The following is a 24,942-nucleotide window of genomic DNA, read 5'->3' as shown; positions in this document are numbered from 1 at the left end:
ACTACCGTGGGCACCTTCATCAGCCATCTTCCTACTTCAAATCATTTTTCTTCTTCCTTCAGGCAAGGTGTGAGTTAGGGGAGTCAGCAGCCAAAATGTCAGGCACGTCCCCCCACCCGCCTCCCAAAAAGCAAAGGTGAAGTTGATAATATACTTGTGTCTTATCATCCCTGGTGTCTTACCAGTGATGAACATGGTTAAGGACATGGGGTAATACTACTGGGGTTTGAATTCCAGCTCCACTACTTCTTAGGTATATGATCTTGGACAAATTAACTTCACCTCTCTGTGTCTTTGTATTTTCACTGATAAAAATTAGGAGTACCTGGGTCCTGAAATTCTGAGAATTAAACAAGAATATATATTTATAAATGTTAATCCAATAATGCTAGTACCTGTCGTAGCCTGAACACTCAGCTTCAGCATTGATGTCCTGGCAGCTGAAAGTCCCCAGCCAGAGGAGGGCCAAACGAGGCTGAGAGCCCTAGCCCTGGCTGTACCTTCTTTGCCAGCGACAGAATGGAGAGGGGAGTCATAGGCGCATCCCTCTGCTCCTAGCCCCTGTGAGAGTGGGAGAATGTGCCCAGCGTCCTCCAGGTAGAACAAATGAAGTTGTGGTTGTTGAGGAAATGCCTAAATAAGTCCAGAGGGGGAGAAATGCAGGACGTTGGTCTCTGCTCTGCCCAGGGTTCTTTTTAACAAAAGTTTTGGAGTTTAGTTACAGAGCAGTTGCCCCCTGGTTGATCTTCCTTCGTTCTCTCCACTCTGATTGTATCGTTTGCATCCAGTGGCATCCAGGGATCAGACACTAACTAGTCTGTAAATCCATATATGGGAACCCACTGGGATGGTGGATTAAGGAGGAGTGGAGCCTGAGTCACTGAGAATGTTTTGCTGGATTTAAGAGCTAGAAATCAGTGCTTTAACCACTCAGAGCATAGAGGAGGGCATGTTGACCCTAAGGTGAAGGAGTAGGTCTTTTGTCTTGAACTTTTTTCTGCTGAGTGGGCGAGCAGAGCATGGCCACGAAGCATTTCCCCACCCTCCTGATGATGACTCGAGTCTGGAGTGTGCCCTCTTCATCTGCTCTGTCCTGTATGTAGCTGAGTGAACAGTGTTCCGTCCTGCAGCTTGTCCAAACAAGCGCACTTCATCTCATAAAAGGTCCAGGGCCATTACAGTATCATCATCAGATGGCTTTTATTTATTCCATCTGGAATCAAGCTGCTGTCAGGCAGCACAACTGTGGGATATCTGGGATGTTAAAGTGACATTGATAAAAAGGGCTTGCCCACAAGCAGTGTCTAGACTTTTGTAAACCCTGATGATTCATGGTGACGTGGAACTCACATGCAGAGGTAAAGTCAAATTCAGGGAGAAGGAGTAGGGGCTGTTGTCGATGTATCAGTACTATTTTGGGAAATTTGGTATCAGATTGATTATATTTCTTCCAAAGCTGTTAAATTACAAAAGCAAAATAGGGCTCATGCAGTTAGGTGTTTTTAATTCCACTGGCTGAAGACTTTTCCCCACCTCTTGAATAAACTCCTGGTGTTGCAGAAACATCTGGGAAAAAAATTCATATCTCATGTTTGAACCAAATAGAACCTCCTCATAAGAGGCAGTTAGGTATATCATATGCCAGAAAGCAAATATTAATAGAAATTTAGGAAGAATTAGCACAAGTCCTTGTGTGAGGTTTTTGTAGGATTTAATTAACACTTTGCCTTTTGAAGGAAATAAAAGTTATAAATATGTAGATGAGTACAAGCATGGCCCAGGTGCAACCTTTCAAAGTTATTTCAGGTAAATTAATTTCCATCAGGCACATTATGCAATCTTCAAGTCAGCTTTAATAGCGAACTTTAGAGAGAGGCTTGAGGCATTTTTCAAATGAATGTCTTTGGAGTAAAAAAAAATCCAGAACTTTACCAATCATCCCTAAGAACTGGTGCAGTCTAAACCAGTTTATCTGGAGCCCACAGAGACAAAGCCACTTATTAGTAAATAAATCCTGTATTGCAGCTCTCCTGTGCTTCTCGCCCCTGAGTTACACTTGGATTCAAGTCCTGGTACCTCCACTGTTAGCACAGTGACTTTAGGTAAGGGACTTGCTTTGGTCAGCCTATTTCCTGTTCACTAAAATGTGGAAAATAATTGTACCTACTTCAAAGGACTGACATGAAGATTAGGTGAGATAAATCCTGGAAGGCATTTGGTAGAATGACTTTGAAAGGGGTTTTTAGTAAGTACTCAGTCAGTGGTAGCTACTGTAACAGTTGTATGTTTTGTTTTATCCTTCTCCCCGTGGGCCATTTCAACCCCGTTTTGTTTATGGCAAAATTGAACAGAAGTGACTTGGGGACTTTCTGCAGCCCAGACTACTAGGTCCTGAACTCCTGAACTCTGAGCCCTCTGTTTTTTCTGTTCAATCCTACTTTACACTTTTCCTTGGCCATAGCTGGGCTCTCTTACGTGAACCTTCATCGGTGTGGTCTCAGTTATGCTTTCCTAGCTGGTTGAGAGGGTGGCCCAGTAGCCACGAGAACCGCATCTCATCTCACTGACTCCTTCCACAGCCCCCAGTAGCAGAGGGGGATCTAGAGTGCGATGGCCAGATTCACGTTCTCTCTCCACTCCTGACTACCTGTGTGTGCTTGACCACATCTCTTAACCCCTCTGGACCGTAGTTTACTCCTGCATTCATTAGGGGTGGAAATTCCTGCCCTACTGGGAATATTACCTACACATTCTCTGTGATGTTGAGGATCACTTCAAACAGTAGTATAAGTGAGAGTGCTTTGATTAGTATGAAGCTGAATATGTACATTATATATATATGTGAGATGCCCAAGTGTGACAGCAGAGGCTCTTGTTTGCTTTGTTGGCTAGAATATGCCCAGTTGTCATTCCATCATGTGATTTCACTCCTATCTGTCCTTTAGGTTGGGGTGAAGTCACATTCTTCTCAAACACACTCTGTGTGCTTGCTTAGTCCCAGCTTGTGCCTGTGTAGATTGAATGAGGGCTTTAGGAAACCATTCTAAATATACCAGAAGGCTTTACCAAAAACAGACAAGTAAACCTCAGAAACCAGTAAATGAGGTCACTCAAGGGCAAAGCCATCTCCAGATTTCTGGTCCGCAGATCCTGTTCCTGAATGCTGTAGGACCTTACACGGGTCGCTTACCCTCTCTGGGTTTCAGATAGTCGGTGGCAGAGGTAGTCTAGATATTCTCTGGTTCCTTGTACCTTCAGATTTTGGGAAGTATAGGTCTAGGGAGGAAGCTGCAGGGCATGCCTCTGCTGCTCTGGGCTTTTTAAGTCTTGTGTGCGATTTGTTGTCCAGAAGTATCCCAGCCGCATAACCCAGGCTCTGCCTTGGCTCAGCGTACTTGAAGGAGAGCCAGCTGCAGTGATTCAGGCAGCCACATTCAGCTCAGGGTTGATCTGGAAAGCAAGGACTCTTCCTTTGGACCACAGCCTTGCTGTTGCTAGTTATGAGTAAGAGGAGTTAATTATAGAGAAAAATAATTACCTCTACCCGAAGCCTGCCAGATGTGCCTCTCTCTGCGTGCGGCCCCAAGCTTGCCCTGAGATGTTGCTGAAGGCAGTGTCAGTGAATCCATGTGTATGAGGGAGAGAAATAAGAGACAGACTTCCATTTTTCAGCAGCCAAAGTCCACACAGAAGCCCTGTGCAGGCCTCTGGAGCCAGCGTCTGGCAGGGCAGTGGGATGGAAGGGCGGCTCCATGCTACTCACATCTCTTCCTCCAACTTGGCCTCCACTGTCATTTCCCCCCTAGTGTCTGTGTCATGGGGCTAAAGTAACTTACCCTTTTGGATCATTAGACCACTAGGTTGGGGCATGAGAGACTTATTTTAATGTGTGGACATATTAACACTGAAAGCCATTATTGGCCATTAACACCTTAAATTGACTTTTTAGGGGCCCAGGCCAGGTAAATGATAGATGGAGGAAGAATAGAGGGAAAGATCTAGAACCCCAGGCATTGCTGAGGAGGGTGGATGTAAGTAGCAATGCAGGGACGGCCTTAGGGCAGCTGGCAACTTCTGAGAGAGGAGAGGACCAGAAGTGCAAGCCCAGGATCTGTGTAGTCCGAGGAGAGAAGGAGGCTGCCCTGGTGGCCATCTAGGAAATGAGGTCAGGTTCCTGAGAAGATGATGTTTGAGCTGATCCTGCTGGAGATCTGAATGGGCAGGGATGGGAAACTTCCTAAACCAAGGGAGCTGCCCTGGAAGAGACTGTGAGATGGCAAAGAACTTCACAGGTCATGCGTGAGGGAGCTGGGCAGGATTCAGAGTGTGATAGGAGAGCCTGAAGGAAGGCTGGGGATCGGGACGTTTATTGGGAATACATTGTGGAGGCACCAGGGAGGTTGGCGCAGCCGTTCATGAGACATCTGTGGGCAGGTAGCTTCCGCTGACCGCTGATCCAAGTTGAGGTCACTCCTTGGGTGGGAAGTGAAAGCTGTTTAGTACATGTGCGCTCCTCCCCAGCTTCCCACTCTCAGATCACAGGTGAGAGTGCGGTGTGGTGGGGAGGGGAGGGTCATTCCACTCCTGATCAGGGAGCCTGTGACCAATGCAAAGGTCTGTGATTTCTCCACAGGCATATTTCTATCTTTCAGGCAGTTTTTTGGGAGATTACTAGGAAAATGTCATTAAAGAGTCTGGTTTCCAAGAAGAGAAGTCAGCCAGAATACCTAGTCCTGATAAAGACCGTGGCTTAAAATTATATGAAAACAGATAATAAAATGTTTCCATGGCTTGGGGCGGAGGGGAGCGTGGGGGGCAGGAGGTGAAGGAGGAAAGTACAGGATGGTTCTAAGTCCCAAAGTCCAGTCACAAACAAGGAAGAGGACACTTTGTAAACATGACAAAAATCAGAGGAAGAACCTAAGTTTCAGTGGATATGTTTTCTAACCAATGTTCTACTACACGGTCATCTTGAATGAATTTACTGTAGCCAACAGCCAGCCTCTTGTGTTCAGAATAATCAGCTCATCATCTTTTTTCTTGTACAAAGGACGGATGCTAGCAAAATATAAAATACATTTGCCACACAATTTTAACCGTAAGGGACACATAAGGAAAAAGAAAGGGATAAAATCTGCTGGAACAAAGCAGGTAGCACTTGCCTCTGGGTAATAGAACTGAGTCACACAATTGATGGCAGTGAATATGCTTCTTAACACTTCTCTGTACTTGAAACATTTAACTTATTAATTATGTATTATTTTGATAGTCAGAAGGGGAAAGTATTTAGAAGGTTGTAGGAAATAAAATGTGGCAACAGAAAAATGACTCCCATAGAAAATTATTCCTTACTTGACTTTGACCTGTCACCGAACCAGACAAGGTTGGGTCACGGTGAGGTTGTTGCTCCAAGCCTGGTGTGTCTTCTGATGCCTAGTTTCTCCTTCCCTTCCCCTTTCAGGCTGCCTAGTAGCCAGCTGTACAATTGACCTTTTCTTTTTCTTTTTCTCATAGTTCATGGATCCTCACTCTCCTTGGTTTCCAGCACGTCATCAATTTATTCTACAGTAAGTATAAATCAATGATGTATGGCTATGTGTGTCAAAATAAAATATAAGCATGTCTCCTAGAGAAAGTATTTCCATCATAAAGGGATCAATTAGTTAGGGAACACAATTTGAAATTTACAAACAGCTATTGATTATAATGTACCAACCAATAAATCAGAGGCTGACTTTTGTTAAAGTGGCATTGTGCTTCAGGTAGTAACTGGTTAGAATGTATGAGATTCCTTTTACTGTTTTTTCTTTCTTTTTTTAAAAAAATATTTACTCACTTATTTGACTGCATGGGGTCTTAGTTATGGCATGCATCATTCAGGATCTTTCGTTGTGGCACATGGACTCTCTAGGGTGGCACACAATCATAGTTGCTCCGTGGCATGTGAGATCCCAGTTCCCCAGCCAGGGATCAAACCTGCTTCTCCTGCATTGGAAGGCAGATTCTTTAACTATTGGACTACCAAGGAAGTGCCAAGATGGCTTTTTCAACTTTGTATCTCCCTGTCTCTTGGTCTGTAAAGTAGAAAGAATAGAAGTCCCTACTTTGTGGAGTTGTACTGAGAATTAAATATATGAAGATTACTATTCACTGCAACATAAATTCCTGGAGGACAAGGACTTTTTTCTGGTTTTATTCTTAGTGCCTAGAACTGGGCCTAGCACATAGTGTTCAAAGAACAGGTTTGAATGAAATAAGAAAATGCAGGTAAAGCAGTGAATAGAATGCACACAGCACAGAGGCAGCTCTCATAAGTGACAGCTGTCAGCCTTGAGAGGGCTACTGAAAAAAAGCCACATGTGACCAAGTAGTACTGGATTTGTTCAGGATGCTTTCTGTAGCTATGTGCGTGACTATTTATCTTAAAAACTTTCATTCGGGAATTCATATAAAGGAAAAAAACATTTGATTAACTGGAAATTGGGGGTTCTTTAGACCTTCATTCCATGAAGGACAGATGTTTTAATAACTCAGATTTCGGTAATGCCAGGTATCTGGGCTATGTTGTGGGCCAAACTGTAGATAGCCCCTTGTAAGTTAAAGGCCATCCCAGAATCAAGTTAAAGAGCCCAGGGCCTGACTGTTCCTTCTTGGGCATGCAGGGAGCAGACAGACTTCAGTGGTTCTTGACGTGGTGTGAGTTGAAGGACCTAGAAACATTCTCTTCTGTTCCTACCACCTTGTTCCTCCAGCTCCAAAATAACCTCTTTCCTCTGCTACGTCATCTTGTCTGAAATGTTATCAGAGTCTGGGCTTTCATCTTAAAGGCTTTATATATAGTAACTTTGGAAAGGGGTCATTCAAGCCATTATCCAGGAAAGCACAAGGATGGCCTTCTAACGGTCAGCAGTTGAGGCCTCTGAGTCTTCCCCTCTAGAATGAAGCTCTGTGACGTGGGTACCAGAGAGGGTACTTGCAGACCTGGAGTCACTTCCTGCACGGTGTTTACTGGCCCCAAGTACATGCTGGGCTCTGGGCTGAGCCCTGAGGTCTCTCCCCTCCTCTCTGAGGTGGGGATAGTAGCCTGCTGCGGAAAGCAGAATCCAGAGGCGTGGAAGGCACGGGGCAGGGGACGTGGGACTTCAGTTCCACAGGCTTGGTGCGGTGTTGCTGCAGCAGACATTTCGGTGCCGAAGCCCCAAGTTTTCCCAGGGTTTCCTGTCTACACGTTTTTCACTCAGAAAAGCAACCCTTAGGGGTTGGCCTGCATCAGCCAGCCTCAGAGCGAAAAGGACAGGAGCTCTTCACCTGTGAGAATTCGATGGCAGGAAGCTATCACATGCAGTTCCCGGCTGCTGCCCCTCCGTGCCGTTCATGCCAACCACTGGGAGTTCTTCCAGCCACAGGCTCTCTTTCGGTAGCTCTTGTTCTGGTGTGTGGACCTGAAGCTGGTGTTTTCATGAAATTTGAAATTGTCCTTTTGGAGTTGATATAAATTCACAAATTACCAAAGACCTAATAATACTAATACTTTTTAATTCCATGTTTATCTGGATAGCAAGAGACCTGAGGCCTAACCCTAGTTTTTTCTCTTACTGTATGACTTTGGACAAATTACCTCCTTATTCTCCATTTTACCCTTGGCCTCAGGGATCTAGGCCAGGTGGTCTCTGAGGTCAGTGAGTCAAGGGTTCCCATGTACTGTCCTTTCCATGAGCCTTATCTGAGGATATAAGTTGCTTTTGCAGACTTAAAAAAAATAGTCTAACCTTTGAATGTTTTCATTGATGGAGTGGGATGCTCATTCCAAGGAAAACTTCAAGTCTGACCAGACTGCTACCACCAAACAGTGGTGTGTGGTCCCTTATCTATTATTAGCTCCTTGATGATGATGAAATGCTGAAACAGATGCTTAGGCGCCTTTGCAAATGTTAAGGTAAACAAGTTCGTATTTGTTGTCTAGAAAGAAATCTTTGGAGTCTGTTATGTTGCCACCAACTCAGACCAAAGAGTCTGTTTAATACCCTGGTGTTTTAAAGGCTCTTATTGAATGATAACATGCTTCCCCCCCCGGCCCCTCCTCCCCCCCCGAAATCTCTAATTCTTAGATGCTCAAGAATGTTCATTCTGGCTGAAATTTGCCTGTAATTTTAATTACAAAGGAAAGAAAAGACAGCCTGATGCTAAACAAATGCCACAGGGAGGTCATGGCCAGCTCTCAGAATAGAAAAAAATTGCGGAGGGCACATCTGGCATTAGACTTGCTTTCTTGGTCAGTAGGGAGCGGCAGCTGAGTTCCCAGGGGAACTGCTCAGTGGAAGCTCCAAGACCCAGAGCTTCACTCCGAGTTCCCAGATGTACACAAGTGCGGTGGCAGCTGGGGGCAAGATACAAAACGCACAATTTCTCCAGGCTGCTGTTGAGAACGCTGGGCCCAACCCCAGAGACAGGTGGGCACAGGGACAGACAGTGGTAGCAGCCTGAGTAAAGAGCATTAGTTCTGCTGATAGAAGTGCTTAGAAGTAGGGCTGGTCCTCTGTGGATGGTTCAGCCTGCTAACAGACCTCCCACTCGCCTCCCAAATGTTAGATAGCTGTGACGTTATCACTATTCACTTTTCTCCTTTGGATCAGACTCAGAAGCCAGGGCCTTATTTCTGGAAGGCCTCCAGGAGAATGTCACTATAGTCAAAGAGCCAGGAGTATGTGCTGGTTAAGATCATAGGCTCTGGAGCCAGACTACCTTGGATCCAATCCCAGTTCTACCACTTATCAGCTGTCACCCATGGGCAAATTATATTAGTACCTTCTCAAAGGGTTGTTATGAGCATTCAATGAATAATAAATGTCAAGTGCTTAGAACTGTCTTTGCCATATAGTAAGTGTTTAATAAAATGCTACTTATTATTACCAGAATGTAAACAACATGAGACATGAGGGACTTGGTCATGTTCATAGCTGTATCCCAGATTATTAAAACGGTGCTTGACACATAGTTGGAAATCAGTAAATATTTGATAGGTAGTGGTGGTGGGGATGAATTGATGGACAGGCAGGCAGGCAGACAAAGAGGGATGGCTGAGTAGTATCAGAGAGGGAAGAGTAAGCAGTGAGGACATCTCCCAACCGTCTGAAAGCATGTCTTAGATAAGGAGATTGTCCAGCTGTGTGACTTTAGGCAAGATACCTAACCTCTCTGAACCTCAAAAGGAATACCATCCTACTTTGTGGAGTCACTGCAAGGATTAACCAACTTGGTCACAGTGTACCTAAAAATTAGTTTCTGCTGTTGGGAATCAGCCTGGAGAGAGGGCCTTCTGGGGCAAGATCACAGGTGGGGAGCAAGGTGTGAGGGGCGGTCAGACCAGCTACCCACTTGTCCCAGCTGATGGGTATAGGAAACTGCAGGGCCTGATGAATCGTACCCCTCTGCGTTCTAACCGGCAGGAGGAGACACCAGAGTCAGATGCTGATCTTTAAAAGTAATGGGTTTGCCACTAGTGAAACTGCATTAGGACACACATAGAGGACTCAGGACATAATAGAGTCTTTACTGATCTTCACTCACCTACCTGGCTGCTCCACCCCAAGAAAGTACAGATGGTGGCGTGTGGAGAGAAGGCCATTGGACACTTACAACATTTCCAAGAAAGCCTGTGTTGGAGGTTGTGGGTTTCTTCTTATATGTGCCCCTACAGGAACTCCAGAAGAGAGAAAGAATGGTTCCCCCTGCAATAGGTTCCCCCCAACCTACATGGGCTCCCCCTATGGGAAGAGATAAGTAGCTTATAGTCTCTGGCTGGTTGATTGCTGTGTCACCACAGACCCAGGGCTCCGGATGGAATGTTTTTCCAGTAAGAGAGTCTACAGGCTTTGTCCTTACTCCCCAGGGTCACAGGTAACTGGGGGCTCCAGATGGAGCATCAGGAACATGCCGGCCATCTTCCTTCTTATAAGCTGGGGAGTCTTCAGGCTGGCTGATGGGGCCTCCCAGTCCCCTTCACTTCTGGAACCTTCTTGCCCTGCTGCTGTTTCTGCTTCAGTGCCCTAGGGAGATGAGAGGAAGGAATAAAATGGGGCAGAATTAACCTATGAGCTGTCCTCCCTGTCTCCCAGGTAGGATTACCAGATTAAATATAGAATGCCCAATTAAATTTGAAATTCAGGTAAACAACAAATAATTTTTTAGTATAAGTGTGTTCTCACTGTTGCATGGAACATATTTAAACTAAAAGAAAAAAAAATCTAACTGGGTACCCTGTTCTTTTTTTTCTTTTTTTTTTTTTTAATTTGCTAAATCTGGCAAGTCTTCCCCTGGCTTATCCCCTTCTCATCACCCCGTCTCCCTGTCATCTCCACGTGGAAGCAGGGGGCTCCTCACAACCAACATAGCTAGAGTATTTCCTAATTCTTCCTAATTTCTTAAAATAATACACTTTTTGTATTTGGCCTTTCTGATTGGTCACATGAATTGAACCGGTTTATTTAGAGACGTTCATTGGAAAAGAAACTAATGCATCTTTAAGACTGCTGCAAGTGTCCAAATGTGGCCCTCCAGTTGTTCCTCAACTGGTCTAATTTCTTCTATGTTTTTCTTTACAGCCAGAAGAAAAATGCCAGTCAGAGGTAAGGAACATTTTGCTAGTTGGATTTCGTCTTTCACTATGGTCAGTTCCTTCTCCCAGCTCATCCTGGAAGTGGACTCCCAAATCAAGTAACTCTGTTCCTTGTCATCTTTAGATCCGCAAACTACGGCGGGAACTGGATGCCTCCCAAGAAAAAGTTTCTGCTTTGACCACCCAGCTGACAGCAAATGTGAGTGTGGACCCAGAGCGGTAGCCGTTGTCGCCCCTGAGCATTATATAGGCAGAGTGGTGTAACGAGAGAGACACGGGCTCTGGTATCGAGGGTGTGAGTGTCAGCTCTGACACTTACTGGCTCTGTGCTTTGAGCAGACTCTTTCACTTCTGAGCCTGCCTTTGCTCTTCAGTGTGCTGGGAGATGATAATACTCAGCTCTCAGGGGTGTAATGTGATCAGTACCTGAAATAGATTAGGTGCTCAAAATGGTTCATTTTCCTTTCTCTTTCTGGAAATTTTCATCTTAAGAGAGAAAAAGAAGAAAATCTAAGACTCCACAATACATGGCTGACTGCTCTGTAATTATTATATAATATACACAATTACGTGTTCAGGAGGCACTGCCAACCAGCATTCAATTCAGCAGCTATTTAAGTGCCAACTATGCCCCGAGCAATGTGGGTTCAACAGCAAAACAAGCATAATCACTGTCATCTTAATGTTCTTTCTGTGGTACAGCAGAGAGACAAAACAGTTTTGCTATGACATGATAGCTGTTATGATAGCAATAAAGGGGGATGGTTGTGGGAATACCTAAGAGGAATGCCTAGATCAGTTTTGATGGGGCTGGGAGAAGTCAGGAAAGGCTTCCTGGAGGAGGTTACATCTTAAGATTGCTGGGTAGGGGAGGATGTATGGGAAGGACAGCATTCTAACCAAAGAGAGTAATTTGTGCAAAAGCCCAAGGTGAAGATGTTGCTGCATTTGGAAACTATAAGAAGCTCAGTGTGCTTAGAATCTATGGTGTGGATGTGGGGGAAGAGGGCTGGGGTGGAAGGGAGAAGGAAGTGGGAATGAGGGCAGCATGGAAGAAGGGCAAAGGTCAGGCCACATCATGAACACATTCATCTGTTAGGTGGTTAAGTTAGCTTCCTAACTGTGATGTGGTTACAGGATTTGCGGGGTCAGAGTAGAGGCAGAGATCTCCTACCACATCAGACCAGTCTGTAAAGGTGCCCTGCCACAGGGCTGTGAGTCATCAGGGCTGCGGCTCAGAGGCAGAGCCTGAGGTTTTGGAAGGTGCTGAGATGCCTCAGAGGCAGGGCTTCCTGCTTGGGAGCGCACAACCAGTCTAGGACCATAGATTGTGAGTGTGAGCCCGTCAGAAAGCCACCTGCGTGATCCCAGCACGCTGTTAAAATGAAAAGCAAAAAGCTGTCTTCCTTGGACCAGGACTGTAATTAGTAAATATCTGGAGCTTTTGCCCATGTAATTCCTGGTTTGAGCCTGAGTCTACTCGAGGAAACTTTCCATTTCATTTTAAAGTCTGCACATGAAGTACCTAGCAGAGTGCTAGACCTTAATTATAGGCTCAGTAATTGCTAACTACTCTGAACTAGTCATTCTCCTGTGCTTTCTTACATTCTGGAAATCTGTGCTTTTTTTGTGTGTGTGCTTTTTTTTTTCTTTTTCTCCCCCTTCCTTTTTTTTTTTTTTTGCTTTTTTTCCCCTAAACCCTAGTATACTAGGCTATTGTGTGTTTTTTCTAATCCTTCTTTATTTTCTTAACTTTTTTCTCTATTACTGTATCCTAAAAGATCAGAAATTTGGAACTTCCCTGGCGGTCCAGTGGCTAAGCCTCCATGCTCCCAATGCAGGTGGCCTGGGGTTCAATCCCCAGTCAGGGAACCAAACTAGATCCTGCTTGCTGCAACTAAGACCTGGTGAAGCCAAATAAATAAATAAATACACACAAAAAAGAAGATCCGAAATTGATATTAGATCTAGAACTTGAGTTTTAGAGTCTTTTTCAAAGACTGAGACATTATGTCAGGAATCAGATGCATGTCTACAAACCAGAACCAGTGAGCCAGGGGTCTCCTTGAAACACATGAGGTTTGACAGCAGGTGATTTGGAAATACTGCCCTTATTAAGAACTACAGCTGTCAATGACTGCCCCTTACTAATTGAAAAATAGTAATTTATTTATCAATGAACTTGATTAATTCCTCCAGTGACCTCATGCTGCCCCCAAGGGACCTTTCATTGGGCCATTTGGAACTCTCCTCTGTGATCCAGAAGAGTAAGAGTGAGATCCCTCACATTACTATTATTTCACTAATCCGGTTTGCTCCTCATAAAAGCCACTGAATCCCATATTGTTTTAAAGTAAATATTTAGTCTTGCCACACACCACAGGCAGTGCTAACGTGTTTCACTGTCTGCCATCTTTCTCGCAGGCCAAGCCGTGTTTGTTTTTTCTGGGACACACTCCTCAAAGCCACCTTCTCTGGGTGTTTTCATCCCACTTGTGTTTGTTCTCCCTGGGAATGTGAGAATGCTGCTTGCTGAGAAGGCTGTTGTGCGGCTCTGGACCAGCCTCCTGGCCCGTATTTTCATAACTGAGATCATGACTCAGTCCTTTTGCTCACCAGCAAAATGCGATCCTCTGGTTCTTTGGAGCACATGTGGTTTCTTCTTGAGTTTGCAAAAACACTCTCTCGATAAGCAGTCTTCGTGGGGTCAGGTTTTTGCTTTTGTTTTAAACGAAAAAGTTTTCATGCCCACAAATAGAATCTTGGGTGGCAGTCAAATGAGGAAGTGAAATAAATGGAAATTCAGTCATTTACATTTGACCTTGTCATTCCTTTGAAGTGCCAGGGTAGCAGTCAACTTGTTCACCTCCATGCCCTGTCTTCATTCACTATGTGACTGTCTCCAATCTGGTTGGCTTTTGTCCTGCCACATTCTCCAGAGCAGACTAAAGCGTATCACTTTATTTTAAAATGCAAAGGCATTTTCTCAGTTTTTCATGAGAGAGGGCATGCAATCAGAAAGAAGCTGGCCAATCCATTTAACATTTGTATCACAAGTGCTCCTGTCCCCTGCCAGCTCCTACTGCCAGTGGAAAAGAGGCTCAACAGTTGATCCTAGAGGTGTCTTATCCTCAATCTCCCTGTTTCATGAAGTCTAGTAACAGAGGCCTCCCATTCACCCCTCAAGTCTCTCCTCCCTAATCTGAAATGTGTGCTGACCCTGATCCCCTTACAGTCTAGGGTGATGGCTCCTCTCCCACCCTTGTCTTCTTCACTCTGTGCATCTATCATTTTTGTCTCGAGAATTTTCCACAACCATAAGGTCTCACTTCTCCCAAGACTCAGGTACCTTGCTGGTCCTTCTGGTTCCTCCTGTGACCTTCTGTGTATCTACCCACCCCACTCCAAGGACCTTTTCTTCATCTCTCTACACCTGTGTTCTCAGAATATCTGTTCCCAAACCCCATCTGTTCCCCGCAGTCTCTAGTCATGCCTGTGTTTTGCAATTCCCTAACAGCTTATAGATCATTTTCAACCACATTGTGTCACTCAACGCTCAGAATCACCCTGGGAGGAACAGAGATGCGGCTCCCATTTTACAGATGAAACAACTGAGGCCTGCAGGGTTAGATGACTTATCCATTCTTTATCCTTGGTTTTAACAATATTATCAGGATCCTCAGTCAACTCACTGCTCTCTCACCTACTGCTCTATGGAAGAAGGTTTAGTGTTGAAACACAGAGTTGCATCTTGCCCTTGAAGAGGGTTGTCTGCCCCAGAGAAAGGGGCAGACAAAGGAGCATCACATCTCTCAATTCTAAGATACACAATTTTTTTTCATGTTTCTAACATCTCTTAAAATTGGATGCATATTTCAACTATAATTGGCAGCATTTTTAAAGCTGTCTTTGTAATATATAGGATAATGGCATGTCTGATGCTGTCTTCTACAGAGATATATAAAAGTGCAGGGGAGCCCCAGGGAAAGTCCTCACTCCAGGGGGAACAGGGGGCAGGTTCTCTGAGGTGGTAGCAGATGGGCCTTTTGGTGGCTTTTTATTAACCAGGATTATAACAGGCAACATCTGCCAACCACTTTGTTCGTCCATTCTGTAAACATGCTTAACGTGAGCCTCTACTGTGAGCTCGGTGCCTGGGGAACGAAAGGTATCCTGCAGTGTAGTAGAGACCGGCGTAAATTAGTGATCCCAAGTGTGTGTGTGTGTGTGTGTGTGACTGTGATCCCACAAAGTACACAGTAGACCAATGTGCTTGTGTGAGTGAACAGGAGGGAAGCAGCCCAGTCTGGGAGTCTCATGAAGACATGTGCTGAGCTCTCTCGAGACGTGTGTGTAAAAATCAGCTGGGGAGGCAGCTAGGGGAAGGGCATTCCGGGCAGAGGGGAAAGAACGCAGAAAGGCCCTGAGGTGGGAAGAGGCACGGGATGTTGGAGAACGTGAAAGGCTAGAGTAACCAGATCGCAGAGAGTGGTGGGGAGTGGGGGCTTAAGAGGCTTAAGAAGTCGACAGGGGCTCACCCACGTGGCCCCGGTAAGATTTCCTTCTTTAAGAGCTGGCACCGTTTAGGCACGCCTGCCTTGCAAGGTGGATTTCCCAGCTGGCTCAGTGGTAAAGAATCAGCCTGCCAAACAGGAGACATGGGTTTGATCCCTGTTTCAGGAAGACCTCTTGGAGGAGGAAATGGCAACTTGCTCCAGTATTCCTGCCTGGAAAAGTCCACAGACAGAACAGCCTGGCAGGCTATAGTCCGTGGGGTCGCAAAGAGTTGGACACCACCTAGCGACTAAACAGCAACAGCAAACCTTGCAAGATAATGTAACCGCAGGGAAATGTGTCTTTCCCCTCTAGGCTCACCTCGTGGCAGCCTTTGAGCAGAGTCTTGGAAACATGACCATCAGGCTCCAGAGCTTAACCATGACGGCTGAGCAGAAGGTAAAACAGGGTGCTTCTTCCCTCCCTGCTTAGAATTAACAGACCTAAAAACATGATCCTGTTTTATTCCAGGAAACTGTATAGATTGTAGTGTGCTTGTTGGACTATTGGAATTGAATCTGAAAGAACAGGATTTATTGAGTGAAAATATGACTTGGACGGAGTGGTGGTAACTGCACTGGCAACAGATCTTAGTCCTATTTGCTTTCCTGTGCTCACAAACGCCTGTTGAAAACTGATCCAGGCTAATGTTTGTGACAAAGCTTTCCTGCAGCTCCTTCATTCTCTCCTCTCCTCTAAGCTGATGCTAAGCTGACTTCAGTTGAACTCAGTACAGAATGATTTGGGGATGACCAGTCTTTTTTTCTGTTCCTCAGGATTCAGAACTGAATGAGTTAAGAAAAACCATTGAGTTGCTGAAGAAACAGAACGCAGCTGCCCAGGCTGCTATTAATGGAGTAATTAACACCCCAGAGCTCAATTGCAAAGGTAAAGGAAGAAAAACAGCTTTCAGTCTGACGACCTGCCTGCCCTTAGGAACCCTCCCCTGACAACATATGATGCAACCGCCCTTCCAGAGGGTGGGAGTCTGTGTCAGTTGGACAGGTCTTAGAAGACACGGTGCATCCAGTTAATTACAGCTTCTAGGAAGAGAGCTGTTCTGGCTTGTCCTGTTCTCTGATATATCTCAAAATGGAAGAAGATGTATCTCTATTGACCAAGTATCAGAGTATTCCACAGCCTTAGTTTCACTAATGCTTTGATATTTACAGACTGACGTGTTGTTGTTGTTAACTTGGTCAGTCGTGTCGGACTCTTTGCAACCCCATGGACTGCAGCACGCCAGGCTTCCCTGTCCTGTACCATCTCCCAGAGTTTGCTCAAACTCCTGTCCACTGAGTCAGTGATGCCATCCAACCATCTCATCCTCTTTTGTCCCCTTCTCCTCCTGCCTTCAATCTTCCCCAACATCAGGGTCTTTTCCAATGAGTTGGCTCTTCGCATCAGGTGGCCAAAGGATTAGAGCTTCAGCATCAGTCCTTCCAATGAATATTCAGGACTAATTCTATTTAGGATTGACCGGTTTGATCTTCTTGCAGTCCAAGGGAATCTCAAGAGCCTTCCCTAGCACCACAGTTTGAAAGGCATTAATTCTTTGGCACTCAGCCTTTTTTATTGTCCAGCTCTCACATCTGTACATGACTACTAGAAAAACTATAGCTTTGATTATATGGACCTTTGTCGGCAAAGTAATGGCTCTGCTTTTTAATACACTGTCTAGGTTTGTCATTGCTTTTCTTCCAAGGAGCAAGTGTCTTTTAATTTCATGATTGCAGTCACCGTCTGCAGTGATTTTGGAGCCCAGGAAAATAAAGTCTGTCACTGTTTCCATTGTTTCCCCATCTATTCGCCATGACATGATAGGACCAGATGCCATGATCTTTGTTTTTTGAATGTTGAGTTTTAAGTCAGCTTTTTCACTCTCTTCTTTCACTTTCATCTACAGGCTCTTCAGTTCCTCTTCACTTTCTGCCATAAGGGTGGTATCATCTGCATATCTGAGATTATTGATATTTCTCCTGGCAATCTTAATTCCAGTTTGTGCTTCATCCAGCCTGGCATTTTGCATGATGTATTCTGCATATAAATTAAATAAGCAGGATGACAATATACAGCCTTGACATACTGCTTTCCCAATTTTGAACCAGTCCGTTGTTCCATGTCCTGTTCTAATTGTTGCTTCTTGATCTGCATACAGGTTTCTCAGGAGGCAGGTCAGGTGGTCTGGTATTCTCATTTCTTTAAGAATTTTCTACAGTTTGTTGTGATCTACACAAAGACTTTAGCATTGTCAATGAAGCAGAAGTAGATGTCTTTCTGGAATTTTCTTGCTTTTTCTATGATCCAGCGGATGTTGGCAATTTGATCTCTAATTTCTCTGCCTTTCCTAAATCCAACTTGTACATCTGGAAGTTCTTGGTTCACGTACTGTTGAAGCCTTGCTTGAAGGATTTTGAGCATTACTTTGCTAGCATGTGAAATGAACTCAATTGTGAGGTAGTTTAAACATTCTTTGGCATTGCCTTTCTTTGGGATTGGTATGAAAACTGACCTTTTCCAGTCCTATGGCCACTGCTGAGTTTTCCAAATTTGCTGGCATATCGAGTGCCACACTTTCACATTATCATCTTTTAGGATTTGCAATAGCTCAGCTGGAATTCCATTATCTCCGCTAGCTTTGTTCATAGCGATGCTTCCTAAGGCCTGTTTGACTTCGCATTCCAGGATATCTGGCTCTATGTGAGTAATCACACCATCATGGTTATCTGGGTCGTGAAGATCTTTTTTGTATAGTTCTTCTGTGTATTCTTGCTACCTCTTCTTAATATCTCCTGCTTCTGTTAGGTCATACCATTTCTGTCCTTTATTGCGCCCATCTTTGCATGAAATATTCCCTTGTTATCTCTCATTTTCTTAAAGAGATCTCTAGTCTTTCCCATTCTACTGTTTTCCTCTATTTCTTTGCGTTGTTCACTTAAGAAGGCGTTCTTATTTCTCTTTGCTGTTCTTTGGTACTCTGCCTACTGACGTGGGGGTGCCTGAAATGGGTTCATCCCTCATTTGTCCCGGGAAACATTTTGGAAGGAATTGCTTTGTCCTTATGTATGTTACTTGGGGTGGTGGGGGAAAAGGTAGGCATGAGGAGTTACATCAAAAATGAAATGGAGAGTACTGATAGGTGATAGAGCTGACACTTAGGGAACATTCACTGTGTTCTGAGCACTACGCTCGGTGTTTTAATGATTTTGTTAACCCATTTTCTGTCCACAACATGCTTATGAGGGCGATGCTGGTCCTCCCTCCACATTGTACTGAGGGGAATAATGAGTTTTAGAGCCGATGATCCCATCCTGAGGCCATCCCAATGATCCCATCCTGAGGCCACTGAGCGTAAGAAACAGAAATGGGGCGAGAACCCACATCTGCCCTGAAACCACCTCTAAAGACAGAGCTGTTGGTGTCATCTTGTGCTTGTGGGGAACACTGTCTGCAGGGTTTATTTTGGTCTCACTGCTTTTGGGGCAGTGTTATTTCTGGTACCAGTGTCAGCTCAGATGGCAGGCCTCCTGGAAAAGTGAGGCTGGGGTGACGTGAGAAGGATTGATAAGAGCTGACCAGGCAGAACAGATGGAGAAGAGCATCCCAGGAAGAGAGAATAGTAGCTGTTAGGTGGTGAGAGAACATGGGCATGGCATGTCCAAGGGCATGAAAAAGCTGGTGCAGCAGGAGCAGAGAGAGCAAAGGAGGGGGCGCTCACAACACAAGTGCCTGTTGCTGCAAATTGGGGGCACATTGTCGTGTCTAAAGCTCAAGAGAGCAGGTGTGGGGGAATTCTCACTGAGCCTCCCCTGACTTCTGTTGGGCAAAATGAGAAGAGTTCTCCTTTAACTGATCAAAGAGGGCATGGCCCCCACCTACTCAAGGACCTTAAACTCAGCGTCTGGGAACAGCAGGTGAGGTCTAATGGGAAACAGCTAGTAGTCCCTGGGTGTGTGAATTTGGGTGTAAATCCTAGGGCAAAGGAAGGGGCAAAGTCAGCAGCTCCTGACGTCTTGGATCTTGGGTCTCCAGGGAATGGAAGCTCCCAGGCCACAGACCTCCGCATCCGCAGGCAGCACTCCTCCGACAGCGTCTCCAGCATCAACAGCGCCACTAGCCACTCCAGCGTGGGCAGCAACATAGAGACCGATTCAAAGAAGAAGAAGAGAAAGAACTGGGTGAGTGTGCCTCCAAAGACTGTCATGCCGACTAACAGAGTTGGTCTCGGGAACAGTGTGCCCCGGATATAAAGCTCTTAACTTCACAGCATAGACCCTTGGGAGTCGATCCAGTGAAGTGGCTTGTGGACAGGTTTCTACTAAAGTCAGTGTCGTGCTCAGCCAAGCACTAGGATTCATGAAATAACCGCCTCCTTGTAGTTTTACTGTCTCACAAGACTTTATGTGAAGCGCTCGTCTTTTATTTCATATGTGTCATTTCTTCCTCATCATAGGCTGGCCACAAAGTTCCAGATACTAGAGCAGGGCTACTATTACGTGGTTTTTTCCCCTTAGTTCCAAAGTGTTTTTTGGAGTGTGTATCACTGGCCATCCCATCATTAACCGTAGTCCTTATCTACTTATTTACATGATTGCCTATGAGAGCATTAAATCACCCACCCTTCTGTTTAAAATGTTTTTGACCCTTTGCTGAAAGTAAAAGTTTCATGAAGTGGTTGTTAGCAGTTAGTGAGCGGTTGACTTGGGAGGGGGGGCGGAGGTCATAACTCAAAACAGCAAATTTAATAGAAGCAGTCTCCCATGCAGTGTTTCTCCATGTTTCCATAACTCCCTCCAGCTACTTGACTTTCTGTACAATGGCCTCTTGAACAATTTTTCCCATTCTTCATGGAAAATGCCACTGTCCTCTCCCCACTCAATTTTCAGTTCTGCTGACCGGCTATGGAGTTCCGATTGACATTCACTGCTCCCCGACTTCAGTGCAGGGACACCCCAGGTTGATCTGAACTTGGCCAGGACTCACAGAGCCCCGTTTGTCAATGCTCACAGCATCGTGTGTTCATAGTAGCTTCAGTGTCCGCATCCATTCCATACACTTCTCATTCATTCTGTGTTATCTTGGATGGGTGGCGAGGTCCGGTGATGGAGGAGTTGAGGATTCAGTCATTTTGATTATTAATGACTTGCATTGGAGGCAAGCGGAAAGGCCAGTTCCGGGTGATTCTCTCATCTTTCTGATTAAATCTTTCCTTACATTACTGATGGCTTTTTGTCAACTCATTTGCTGTGACTTAAATAAAATTAACTCATGCTTTGTTTCTAATACACTGTTGCTAAATATGGTCTGATTATCAAAGTGATGAGAGAATTATTTTCTATGAAAAAATGTGACTGTCCTTTTTCCTTAATTAAGGAAATAAAACTTAAAGTTTTTAAGACAGCTTTTGATTATCAGTGCTATTGGGGAGGATAGGCAGTTGGCGTCCTCATTAATCCCAAAGGTCAATGTTGTCTGATCTTTGTAAGCTCCTCCTTTACCTGGCATCTTACCAGAGGTTGAGCAAGGATTTAGGTGGATGTGCGTAGATCCTTCCATTTCTCTGACTACTCTCTGGAAATAAGACTGGAAGTAGGAAATGGGAGAGAAATGGGATCCAGACTTGACCACAAGCTGGATGTGCAGTTTGTTATGGGTGAAACTTTGATGGGAGAAAATTCTCATTATTTCTGAATGGCCCGTTTTCTGAATTTCACAGTGGTTAAGGAAACTCCCAGAATGTGTTTTCGGAAGGGAAAAAAAAAACTTTAGAAGAAGAAATTTACTTTCTAAAAGAACGTTTTCAAGATGAAGCTGTATTTTTTGGTCCTAGGAAAGTATGTGCTTATCATGGCTTTCAGAGAAAACATCATACTTGTAATTTTTTTATGTTCTCAGAATTTTCAGATCCATTTCATGGTTTAGGGAATTTGTGATATACCAGTTCCTTTTTCCCAATATGGTTAATACATTTCTTTAAAATATCTTTTTTTTTTTGGAGCAAGGATCGACATGGCTAATTTTCTGCTTTTACTATGTGTATAGAAGGACAGTAGGAGCTACTGAGTACATAGAGAGCTATGCGGCCATGTTAGGACTGGTGCAGCAATAAAGCTACCCTTGCTGAGAAAACAAGACATGCTTAAAAAAGAAAAAAAAGACTTAGAGATGACTGATTAGAGGCGGGAAAGAATGAGGAGTGTAGGAAGATGGGGCTGTCATTTCAGCCAGCCAAAGAAGTTTGTAGAGCTTAGATTGTAGGCACCTCCAGACACGCTCTTTCTCTCCTTCCATAATTGGAGAAGATAACTCTTAAGCTTTGAAAGATCCCTGGTCCTACCAGACACCTCCTCTCTGTATGGTGTTTATTATGAGCCATGCCATGTCTGAAAAGTCCGAAGCTTTCCCTGTCTCTGGCTTTCTCTGTTAAAAATGTGTCTTTTTTCCTCCCCCTTCCCCATTTTTGCTTGCGTTTTCTCTGGCAGGTCAATGAGGTAAGCAAGACCCACGTGAATATCAGATACCAAGCTAACCCATCCATTGATACGACTAACCTCACCCGCATCCGTCACCATGTCTGAGCACCCCGCTTTGTTGCCGTGTCACCCCCTCCTCCCCACATCGTCTGCTGAGCCAGGCTCTGTCTTGCTGTTGGCATCTAGTCTTGACCCAAGAGTAGGCATGGAATGTCACCCGCAGGACCAGTCCCCTGAGCTGTCAACACCAGATAACTCTTCTTCCCTTAATGCACTGATTCAAGAGAGCTGTGGGGAACCTTTTCCATGGCTGGGAGGAGAGCGCGGGAGAAGTAATTTGCTGTTCTGCATGTCTGTTTGCTGAGGCCTGAGGGGTGGGCCCGGCATCTGCCAGCCTGATAGTCTTGTGTATTCAGTTACGCAGCTCCTTCAAGCAAGCCTTCGGGAAGAAGAAGTCCCCCAAGTCAGCGTCCTCCCATTCAGACATTGAGGAGATGACGGATTCTTCTCTGCCTTCCTCACCGAAGCTACCACACAATGGATCCACGGGCTCCACTCCCCTGCTGCGAAACTCTCACTCCAATTCTCTGTAAGTCTGCCTGCTGGGGTCGCTCTGGTCATCTTTGGCCCCTGAGAGCTCTCTCCAACAGCAATGCCTAGGAGTCCTGCTACGCTCTCTCTGCTCTTTGGGGTCCTTTGTGTATTGCATTCCTGGGACTCTGCATGTTCTTTCCATGTTTCAGGACTGGAAAGTTTTTCATTCTGCTGGCATTGGTGTGGATAATTAGCTGGCTGGTCTTGGGCAAGTGGTTTAAACTCTCTTTGTTTCCATTTCTCTCTCAAATTGGGACAGTGGTTGTCTCCTTATCCTGTCCTAAGGATTGAACAAATAAGTAGATGTGAAAAGCTACAGCCGGTATGCTCTGTTGGGGGGACGATGGTATAAGTGTTGGCAGTTTGGGCTGAAATTCTGGTTCATTTGGGTGGCAGGGCTGAGAGAGACTACACTTTCCTTCTTGGATCAAAATTTAGTGTTGATTCTTTCTCTAAGGTCAGCAATCAAAAGCTAGAAGTTTAAAAAATAGAGTGATTCAGTGACCATTCTCTTTACCAATATGTTGTAGCATGATTCAACACCCTGAGCTCTCCCAGTTGATTGTAAATGAGTCAGTTTGTACAGAGCTCTTTGGGAACACAGCTGGTTGAGTGAGACAGGCGATTGCTCACTTGGCCTTGGCTTAGGTGCCGTTCCCCTTGACACAGAGTTACATAGAAAGGAAGAATCATCTGCTCTTGCCCAGACAAGCACCAATGGTTTCTATTGAGCACCCACTCATCATCGTTCCATCAGTGCGCAGGGAGACACTTCTGTGTCCCATCTCAAAACATGAGGCCCAGACTCTGGGGGCAAGAAGCTTGGTCAGGAATGGCTTGGGACAGACAGGCAGGGACCCGGGTATCTGCTCAGAAGGCGGCTCAGCTGACTCCCTGCAGCAGCAAGAGAGATTGCCCTTGCCCCACAGGACTAAGTTCCCTCAGAGCCCTTGGTGTCACCAGGCAAGAAATGGAAGAAGAACTGGCACTCAAGCGGGCTGCAAGGGCAGTTCCCATGAGACGAGACAGTGCCTGGGAGAAGCGGACCACTGCGGTTGGGGTCAGATCAGCCAGTGAGCTAGGGGTTGTGGGTGGGGAGTAGACACCTGAGTGAGGTGGTGGACACCTCAGTTTCCTCACTGGTGAAAGAGGGATGAGTTCCATCTCCGTCACTGGATTCTCTTGAGCGGGGGAGTCAGATCCCTTGCATGCAGGGCCACCTCCTTCCTGTCTCAGGAGGCCAGGGCTGTGGGGCCACCCCCAAGCCCACTCAGCCAGCCAGCCTGCCCACAGAAGACAGAGGCCTGCACCAGCATCCCAAGTCCAGCTCACCCAGACGGGTACAGGAAAGGCAGGTGAGAGGGTGAGCCAGGACTAGCCCATCGCCTGCTAAGACCACACAGAAGACAGGCAGTGGGAGTGAGGAGGCAGAGTTTAGGGCCCAGACTTTTATTTATGAACCCACCCTCCAGTGAAGAATGGTCTCCATTTTACATAAATCAGCGGCTGCTCTTCTCTTGGTGGGGGGTGCCCTGGCAAGAAGGTGGGGACGGGCACTTCCATTCTGTGCAAAGGTGTAAGCCCAGGCAGCACGGAGGGTTGGACCGTGGCTCCTGCCCAGCACCCTGTGTTCCAGCACACGGGTTAAACCAGTTCTCTGGAGCACGGTCCCGTCTGCCCTGCAGGGTGCCCAGGAGGCGCATAAAGGGCCAGCTGCCCATGGCTCACCTGCCATCATCCCGGTCCAGTTGTTTCCTGAGCAGGAGAATAGGAGAGCCCTCATCTGTTCTTTGTGGGTTGATACGGACTTCTCATATGTCAGCCTGTGTGAGCAGGACACTGTTTGAGATGGTTCTGGAGACACCAAAGAGGATGTTACCCGATTCCCACCGCTGGGGATTAGGGCTCATGGGGACATGACCACGTGGAGCTGATTCCACTCCTGGGGTCTGTTCTGTGCCAGGTGCCATTCTTGGCTCCAGCGACAGCAGTGTATAAGAGAGTCAAGTCCCCACTCCATTGTAGACCCCATGTGTCAGGGGGCGAGACGGTTGTCAAACATGGAAAGCTGGATAAATGAGAAGAATCTGATAGTGTGAAGGGTTCATGCTGGGAATTGAAACAGTGTGTTGGGATGCAGAGGACCTTGACCGCAGCTGCAGACAGGGTGGCCTGGAAAGGCCCCTCTGAGGAGGTGATGTTTCAGCCAAGACCTGTGTGCCAGGAGGGATCCCGGGTTAGTTCTTGTTGGTAACGCTTTGACAGACTCAGTCCCAAAGTCAGAGGCTTCACCCGTGGCTATCGATCGCTGCTTCCCTCCAGACCTAACACGGACATCCGTCTTGAGCAGGCGGCCTGCCACATGGCGATGCTGGCACCCAGGCTCCGCCTGTCCTGTGGGCCCGTGTCCTCTGTGTGTCCAGCCTCAGGCAGGGAGGGAACAGTGTGGGAATCCTGCAGGCAGCCAGGGTGCACCGGGCCTCTTCCCACTGACCACTGAGCAGGGCTTACAACCTGGGAGGGGAGAAGTGAAATAAGTGTGCCCCGTGGGGTGGGGGTGGGGGCCCTCAGTGAACACGTAGATGACTCCGCCTCCCAGCCAGCAGGGCAGCTTTCCTGGTGGCACCCGGAGCCAGGCCTGGTGTGTCTGAGAAAGCTGGGTACGGCCAGCGTGGCTGCCGCATCGTGGGCATGTGGAAAGGCGGG

The 24,942-nt window shown here is 46.0% G+C and overlaps 1 protein-coding gene across 4 annotated transcripts in view; it reads left to right on the top strand.

The window, feature by feature from the left end:
* NAV2 (neuron navigator 2) overlaps positions 1-24,942 on the top strand; it is a 177,660-nt gene that overhangs the window by 119,113 nt on the left and 33,605 nt on the right. For 3 of the 4 annotated variants that reach the window (XM_010858421.1, XM_010858419.1, XM_010858422.1), the window contains 8 exons: positions 5,515-5,567; positions 10,602-10,625; positions 10,740-10,814; positions 15,485-15,568; positions 15,946-16,057; positions 19,202-19,347; positions 21,652-21,660; positions 22,059-22,231. In XM_010858421.1, the coding sequence (XP_010856723.1) occupies positions 5,515-5,567; positions 10,602-10,625; positions 10,740-10,814; positions 15,485-15,568; positions 15,946-16,057; positions 19,202-19,347; positions 21,652-21,660; positions 22,059-22,231 (676 nt within the window). The remainder of the gene's footprint in view (positions 1-5,514; positions 5,568-10,601; positions 10,626-10,739; positions 10,815-15,484; positions 15,569-15,945; positions 16,058-19,201; positions 19,348-21,651; positions 21,661-22,058; positions 22,232-24,942) is intronic. The other variant, XM_010858420.1, reaches the window with a different exon arrangement.

This window comes from Bison bison, unplaced genomic scaffold (assembly GCF_000754665.1).
Source record: "Bison bison bison isolate TAMUID 2011002044 unplaced genomic scaffold, Bison_UMD1.0 scf7180017864388, whole genome shotgun sequence".
Lineage (NCBI taxonomy): Eukaryota > Metazoa > Chordata > Mammalia > Artiodactyla > Bovidae > Bison > Bison bison.
The sequence above is the reverse complement of the archived record's forward strand: the minus strand, read 5'-3'. Positions and strand labels throughout refer to the sequence as shown.